At 61.1% G+C, this 7,807-nt stretch overlaps 2 protein-coding genes across 4 annotated transcripts in view; one reads left to right on the top strand and one right to left on the bottom strand.

The window, feature by feature from the left end:
• Nucleotides 1–5,278: 5,278 nt before the first annotated feature.
• SLC52A2 (solute carrier family 52 member 2) lies at nucleotides 5,279–7,385 on the bottom strand. 3 transcript variants are annotated; one of them, XM_027765954.1, is made up of 5 exons: nucleotides 7,264–7,385; nucleotides 6,979–7,063; nucleotides 6,025–6,889; nucleotides 5,804–5,927; nucleotides 5,279–5,717 (listed from the first exon to the last, which is right to left on the bottom strand). In XM_027765954.1, exons 1-5 carry the CDS (start codon nucleotides 7,306–7,308, stop codon nucleotides 5,505–5,507), a joined length of 1,332 nt encoding a protein of 443 aa, XP_027621755.1. In that variant the 5' UTR covers nucleotides 7,309–7,385; the 3' UTR covers nucleotides 5,279–5,504. The 3 variants fall into 3 exon arrangements, with proteins under 3 accessions (XP_027621755.1, XP_027621756.1, XP_027621757.1); XM_027765955.1 differs by lacking the exon at nucleotides 7,264–7,385 and having other exon boundaries at nucleotides 6,979–7,241; XM_027765956.1 differs by lacking the exon at nucleotides 7,264–7,385 and having other exon boundaries at nucleotides 6,025–6,394; nucleotides 6,979–7,241.
• A 203-nt stretch (nucleotides 7,386–7,588) lies between these two features.
• Nucleotides 7,589–7,807, top strand: part of FBXL6 (F-box and leucine rich repeat protein 6) — a 2,871-nt gene continuing 2,652 nt past the window's right edge. Inside the window, exon 1 of the mRNA XM_006162473.2 lies at nucleotides 7,589–7,652. Coding sequence (XP_006162535.1) covers nucleotides 7,589–7,652 — 64 coding nt within the window. The remainder of the gene's footprint in view (nucleotides 7,653–7,807) is intronic.

The raw sequence follows: 7,807 nt of genomic DNA, 5'->3' as shown, positions 1-7,807 counted from the left end.
CCCTCCCTGGTAAAATTAAAAATAAATAAATAGAGAAAGTTAAATAAAATAATTATTTTTTAAAAAGACATGAAGAACCATCACTTCCACTTAGGCGCCAAGTGAAGTGTCTTCACTCATCAATGGGTGAAGGCGCAGCCACTCCGGAAAGCAGCCTGGCCGTCCACCCAAACGCACGCGGGGTCCCCAAGAGAGGAGCCCGCTCGCCCACACAGACAGCGCCTCCGCGTGGCTCTCGACAGTCATGCAGTAAAACATTTGGCAAGGAAAGGAGCCCAGTGCCCGCACGGCACCCGCACCAGCGTGACAGCTGAGCCACGACGGTGAGCGGAGGCGGTCGTAGCAGGCCACGTGTGACTAGCTCCACTTCCTTTTTTCTTTTTTAGAATTATTATTTTTAAGCGGTTTTTGCCATAGGGCATATGCGCTCACCAGAGAGACAGAGACAGTGAGAGGGAACGTGGAGTCAGCCCAGGGGACGGCCACGCCGCAGCCCCTTCATCCTCCCTCTGGGATCTTGGGCACACAGGCCCAGCGCGAGCTTCACGCCACTGGGTCTGGGACTCAGACCACCGTCAGCCGTGTGGGAGTCCAGTAACATAACTATTATGCCACCTGCTGGCCTGTGGGATTAACTTATCATCATTTAATTTTTTTATAGAGCACATGCACTTGCCAGAGACACAGAGAGACAGAAAGAGAGAAATCACCCCCAGGGAGGATGCCCACGCCACAATCCCTTCTCTTCCATTCTCCTCTCAGGATCTTGGGCACGCACACATATGTGCCCAGCGTGAGTTTTAAGCCACTGGGTCCGGGACTTGAACCACAGTCGACTACATGGGAGTCCAGCGACATAACCATTATGCCATCTGCTGGTCCCCTTATTATTATTTAATTTGACCAGAGAGAGAGAAAAGGAAAGTGAGAAAGCAAGCTGCCAGGTCCAGGACTCAAATAGAAGCCATCCATGTGGGAGTCCTGCATCTTAGCCACTGTGCCACCTGCCGGCCCCATGACTCCACATCTACAGGGTGTTTCCAGAGACAGAAAACAGAATGGGGGCTTCCTGGGGCTGGGGACCATGGCAGGCAGTTCTGGGTGACATTAAAGGTGCATAGTGTTCTCAGTGACATCCCAATGATGGCCACACTGCTCTGCCCCTAGGCTGGGCGCAGGGAATGGGTGGGTCACATGGACATCCATGTTTAACACTTTGAGAAACCACTACCCTGTCCGAGGGGTTGCTGCTGAGCCCCACTCGTGCCCTCCCTCACATGCAGGTATCTTTTGCCCATGACCAGCAGGTAGTGCAGTGGCTACGTCGATGGCCACCCACATGGTCAACCACGGTTCGAGTCCTAGACCCAGTGGCTTCAAACTCACGTCGGTGTGCATGCGTGCCCAAAATCCTGAGAGGAGAATGGAGGTGGGATTACGATGTGGCCATCCTGGGGGTGGCTTTCTGTCTCTCTGGTGTGTGCACACACCCTCTAGCAAAAATCTCTCTTAAAAACAAAACAGAACAAATACCTTTCTCCCAAGTCTTTTCAGTGGAGGCCAGGCTATAGCACAGCGGTAAAGCAGCTGGACCCCGTGAAGAAGGTCTCAGGTTGCATCCCGGGACCCCGACCATGCCAGGTGTGCACACTCCTGCCTGAGGCCTGCCTCTCACGAAAGAAAGAAATACGTTAAATTAGGAGAGACAGAGGGACCGCCACTTGTTGTAATGGCTATGTCACTGGACTCCCGTGTAGTCGACTGTGGTATGAGTCCCAGACCCAGTGGCTTAATCTCAGGCGAGGCACGTGTGTGTGCGCGTGCCCGAGGTCCTGAAAGGTGAAGAGGAGAAGGGATTGCAGTGTGGCCATCCCCCCTGGGGGTGGTTTCTCGCTTTCCGTCTCTCTGTCTTTCTGGCAAGCACATGCGCCCTATAGCAAAAACCTCTCAAAAAAAAAAAAAAAAGAGAGAGAGAGAGAGAGAGAGAGGAGGAAAGCAAGAAATCACTGCAAGCCCTCCTCCTCCAGTCTCCGGACCTTAGGCACACACGCACACGTGCCCAGGAAGAGTTTAAGCTGCCGGGTCCAGGACTCGGGCCAGGGTCAACCACACAGGAGTCCAGCTTCAGAGCCATTACACCAACTGCTGGTCCTGAAAGTCGGGAAATCTCAAAGACAGGCACCAACCCTGTAAGCGACACGTCTTGGAAGGGCGTGACCTGACTGGGGCACGTCTTTCCAGTAAAGGCTTCAGGAATGGGGTTTCTTAGTCTTACAGTCTTAAACCTTTGTTTCGTTTACTTATTTTACTTTATGTAAACAAACTTTTTAAAATAAATAAAGTGTTAAAAAGAAAACCTGTTTATCTATGACAGAGACACACCAGGTCCTGTTGCTGTCACATGCGTCTCTGCTGTACCCAGGGAGGTCTCCAATCTGGGCCCGCACGTGAACCGGCCTCATGGAGCATACACATCCCTGCCCTGCCGCTGTCCGGCCACACAAGGCCTTGGGGCTTTACTCCCAGTCCCTACTCCCGCCAGGTCTCTTTGAGCTTCCCCGTGTAGCTCACAAACACCCGGCTGGTTTAAGTGAATCCGCACTGGGGTCTGCCTGTCCCTGTAGAGGGGTGCTAGAGGCTAGATGCTGGGGCACTGGGAGATGAGGACCCAGGACCCAGGGACAGTCTAGATGGAACTGAGTGGAATAGAGCTCCCAAGGAAACTGCAGGATTGTGACAACTGGGCAAGGCAGATTCGGAGGACTGGGGCTCCTGAGATCCAAGTCCAAGGGGTCAAGCTTCAGGCACAGCTGGATCCAGGTGACCCAGGGTGTTGCCAGGACTCGCTTGCTCTGTCAGTCCTGCCTGCCCGAAGGGCCTTTGCCCCCAGGCGAGTGCGTCTAGCTCTAGGACAGTATTTCTAGCTCTGAGGGTAACCAACACTCTAAGACAGATCTCATGGCTTACTCCACGGCTGTGTGCACTGGGCACATGTGACTGGAGAGTGGGTCCTGCACAAACCCCAGGGTGGTTAGAGGACGGCAGGGGTGCCATGGTTAAGCCCCCACCAGAACCCCCAGTCTCTGCCCTGCAGGGCTCAGGCCAGAGCCTGGGCAGTGCCGCAGGACCCCTGGAAGTGGCAGCTCTTCCCAAGATGGGTGGGGTGACCGGGGGGGGGGGCATTTCTAGGACTGCTGATGCCCCAGGTCAGGGACCTGTCCATGCGTCACACTCTTCTCTGGCAGCACAGGAGGGGGGTGTCCTTTGAATTCCATGGAGTTGGGGACCTCTTTAAGGATCACTGTCCTGGACCCTCACATCAGAAGGGTCTCCGAACAGGGGTGCCCTGCTCCACACTGAGGGAAGGCCAGACTACCTCTAGCCACCTGACCAAAGCATGGTGTCCATGCTGCCTCAGTGACCTGCTCCTGGGGAGAGCGGGGCTGGTCTCGGCTGCTGCCTTCCCACGGGACCTCCTCCCAGCCCTGGAGCTGAGTGGCTCTCTGGGGCAGGGCCTGAACCTCAGGCTTCTAGCCACGTGCTGTCCATGGAGGCGCCGGGTGGCCTGATCTGGGCGCGCCTGGCCTGGGCTCACGTCCTCCCCACCTTGCTACTCTGATTCCTGCCCAGTTGCCCTGAGCACCCACAGGAAGCCTAGGGACTTCAAAGGCAGAGGCTTCCCGACAGCCCAGTTCCTGCCCTGCTGGCAAACAGTTGACTGCCCCTTCTCTCCAGAAAGTCCCGTGTGTCAGGCAGGGCCAGGCAGGGCCAGTTCCTCAGGCCTGAGCCTGGCCCACCTTGCAGATGCATGCGGGCAGAGTGGCGGCCTAGCCCCGGCACACCCTGGCAGGTATATATGGGTAGAGCAGCGGCCTGGCCCCAGCAAGTACACATGGGCAGAGTGGCGGCTGCACCCTGCCTTCGGTCCTCGCCAGTGGAAGGACATGGAGGAGCTGGGCAGTGGCTCCAGCAGCCCCCAGCCTGAGGGTGGGCAGGCCCCAAGGACATGCTGCCCGGAACAAGGGTCAGGAGGAGGGTGTGAGACCAGAGGTCTGGGTACAGGACGGCCCAGCCTCCTGCCAGGACCTCGTCATCAGCTCCACCCACCGGGCCTCTCAGGAATGCACTCTGGCCCCCAAACCTTCAGCCCCTGCCACTCCCCGAGGGAGCAACCTTGTGGAGCCACTCATGTTGGGGCAAGGGCAGCTGAGCTGGGCGCAGGGTCCTGTGCTGTCTGACACCCGGGAGCCGGCCCTCAGGGTGCTCCAGGGGTCCCAGGGGAACAGAGGCCTTCTCGCACCCCCCCCCAGGAGCTCCTCCCACAAGGCGGAGCTGCAAGCAGAGGACCATCAAGCCCTTCCAATACCCTCCTGCAGGAGACCCTCCTGCAGGCCTAGTCAGGGTCAAAGTCGTCTGAAGTCTAGATGGGGCACCCGTTGAGATGCCCAGGGAGGAGCTCCCAAGCCTGGTGGCTGCAGGAACGGGCCCCTTGTCTGGGAGACCAAGGTCTCAATGCCAGGCTAGCTGCTGGATCCAGCTTGGAGTCCTGCCTCCCTGGGAGGCTGCGGGCCTCTCCCCAGCCTCTCCTTACCGCCTGCCCATAAAGCAAATGAGAGAAGCCCAGGCCCTCCAAACCCGCCTGAGTCTCAGCCGCTTTCTCAGCTAAGGCCACTTCCCTTGCACGTGGTTCCAGCCCTCGTGTGGGGCTCAAGAACCACCAGTCCACGCCTGGCCATGGCCAGCACTGAGGCCCTGCCTCCTGCAGAGACCAGAGAGAGCCAGACTGTCCAGGACCAGGGCCACATGCCAGCAGCCAAGGGAGAAGGCCGCAGCACCCAGCCCTCCTGAATAAGAAGCCTGGGCCTTCAGGGGTCTGATCGCAGAAGTGGGCATGGTGTTGAGGCCAGAGGGTCCTGAACTTCAGACCCACCTCTCTAAGTCCTCCTGAGCTCTCTGTGCCCCAGACCCCTGGCCCGATATGCCAGAAAGCTGGCAGGCATGGACTATCACCCCACGTCACAAGGGGCAGGCAGGGACCTAGGCCTGCCACATCCTGTCCTGGCCCTCCTGGGAGAGGCCCTGGTACTCGGTCTGGGTGCCCTGCATGGAGCCTCTGTGCTCTCTCAGGGCAGTTCCAGGAAGCAGTGGAGGTGCCAGCTAGGGCTCCCCATGGCAGAGCTGAGACCCTGGCTGTGTGCAGAGCAGGTGGGACACTCCTGCCCAGAAGCCTGGGGAGAGGCTGCCCCCAGACGGCCAGCAGGGCTCTGGGACGAGCAGCTGCAGCTTACTGAGTAAAACCACTTTATTGTGCAAGCCCTACACGGGAGTAGAGGGCCCAGGGGGCCTGGGGACACGGACTGCTCTTTGGTCCCACCCCGACCAGGCAGCCAGGGTCTCCGGTGGAGTGTGCTGGTGTCCAGGTGCGAGCTGCGTGGGGGAACTTGGTCACCGCAATAGCCTTGGGGTGGGGGGTGGGGGGCAGAGAGAGGGCCCCACTGCCCAGCTCAGGGGCCACACAGGTCCACACAGTCCTGTCCACTGCGGAACACATGGTAGATGCTGGTGGGGAGAAACATGGCCAAAGCGCCGAGCAGAGAGCCCACCTGGATGGCCACGCCAGCAGCCAGCAACGCCTGCCGGCCCCCGTTGTGTAGCAGGGAGCTGGCCGCCACCTTCACGTAGGAGAACACGCCTAGACACAGCACCCACGACAGCACCTGACAAGACACGCAGACCCACAGGCTGAGCCCACGTCCCCGCACCAAGGCGAAGCTTGTCCCCGCTCCAGGCCCACTATACTCACCACAAGGACCACCCCTGTAGAGGTGCCCACCAGCGGTGGGCATGGGCTCAGGCTCGCCAGCACCATCAGGTAGGCCCCAAAGAACATGCCCAGCACAGACAGCACACCCAGCCCTGCCAGTGACCTGCCGGGCAAGCAGAGGCTCAGGGCTGGCTGTGCCAGGACTCAGGCCTAGCCCTCACCCGAGTGCCCCCCACTAAGTGGCTGGGTCCCCCGTGCACCTGCACAGAATGCCCATGGCCAGGAAGCAGGCAAGGGGGCTGGCAGCACTGCCCAGGACCACAGCCAAGTGGTAGGCCAGGCGCCCGTAGGGCAAGCAGGAAAAGCTCTGGACCGCGGGCAGCACGCCATTGGTCAGTGCACTGGTCAGGCCCAGCAGGCCCAGCAGGCTGGCTGCACGGGCTGAGAGCAGCTGGTGGGCCTTAGGGTCTGGGCCAGGGGTGCTGCTCGCTGCCTGGCCTGGGGGCTCCTGCAATGGCGATGCTTCCTCCTCCTGTTCCTCCACTCCTGGGGCTTCCACCTGCCGGCCAGTTGCAGGGTCTCCCGTGGGCACAGGTGGTGGCAACAGCTGCAGGAGACCCTGGAAAGCGGCTGCCGAAGTGACCAGGAGGGCGGTCAGTGCCCAGAAGAAGATGCTAGCAGAAAAACGCTCAGGGAGGTTGAGGGGTGGTCCAGGGGTGCCGTTGGTGGGGGCAGGTGGGCACTCGAGGCGGCCCACGCCCTGCCCCAGGGCCAGTACGCAGGGCAGCAAGGCACTCAGGCCCTGGCCCAGGAAGAATGACCGCAGGAAAGGAGGCGGCAGGCGGCCCAGGAAGGGCAGGAAGGTGACGTTAGAGGCACAGCAGGCCAACGCCAACACCAACGTCAGCGCCAGGAAGGCCACAGAGTGAAGCTGCCCTGCCACGGGGACCACGTGGTGCCACAGAGGGGCCAGCAAGGCTGTGCCCACCATGCACAGTGCCTGCACCACCTGGATGGGGACCCTCTCGCCCTTGCCCGGGGCCAGCCGCCTCCACAGGGTGACTGCCAGCAGACCCAGGTTCCCCATCGCCACCAGCACAGACAGGTACGAGGGGAGGCTCCAACCTGCAGGGAAGGATGAGTCAGGGCAGGCCACCGGGGACGGGAGAGCCCACCTTCCCGGGCATGCCACCACCCACTTGGGTCCCACTCACCTTCCGGAAGGTCTTTTACCACCACGGGCAGCTCCACCCAGATCCCGTTGACCGCGGCCCACGAGCCCATGCCAAAGAGGACCACCAGCAGGTGGGTCAGCGCCAGCCGGCCGAGCGGGCGTGCTGCCATCCAGGACAGAGCGGAGGATTGCAGCTTCTTCCTCACTTAAGTCTGAAGACGCCTCGGCTTCCTAGGACTGCAGACTCTCCCAGCCTGAGGGAAGAACAGAGGCCCAGCCGACCAGGCTGTCCAGGAACCCGGGCGCGCATGCCAAAGAGGACCACCAGCAGGTGGGTCAGCGCCAGCCGGCCGAGCGGGCGTGCTGCCATCCAGGACAGAGCGGAGGATTGCAGCTTCTTCCTCACTTAAGTCTGAAGACGCCTCGGCTTCCTAGGACTGCAGACTCTCCCAGCCTGAGGGAAGAACAGAGGCCCAGCCGACCAGGCTGTCCAGGAACCCGGGCGCGCAGCCGGCAGAGGTGGGCGGGGCGCCGGCCAGGCCGGGGGCCACGACGCAGCGTCGGCGACCAGAGGACAGCGCGAAGCGGGTGCAGCCGCTCTACCTGTGCGGGACCCGGGCCGAGGTCCAGAGCCTCCACGCTCCCGCAAGATGGACCCTGAGGCCGGAGCCCTCCCGCGATCCCAAGTCTGCAAGAGGCCGGCTCGGGGGCGTGGCAGGGGGGACACCGCACCTCGGGCTTCAGGACACGCCCGGTGCACCCCGCGGCCCAGGAGCGCGGCCCCCGACCAGCGCCTGCAGCCTGGGTTCCGCCCGCCAGCTGCCAGGACTTCAGCTCGCTCGCCTGCCCCGGGACGCCGCCGGCCCTCC

Source organism: Tupaia chinensis, unplaced genomic scaffold (genome assembly GCF_000334495.1).
Source record: "Tupaia chinensis unplaced genomic scaffold, TupChi_1.0 Scaffold140061_1, whole genome shotgun sequence".
In the NCBI taxonomy this organism is placed as follows: Eukaryota; Metazoa; Chordata; class Mammalia; order Scandentia; family Tupaiidae; genus Tupaia; species Tupaia belangeri.
Note: the sequence above shows the minus strand (reverse complement) of the source record. Positions and strands in the feature narration are given on the sequence as shown.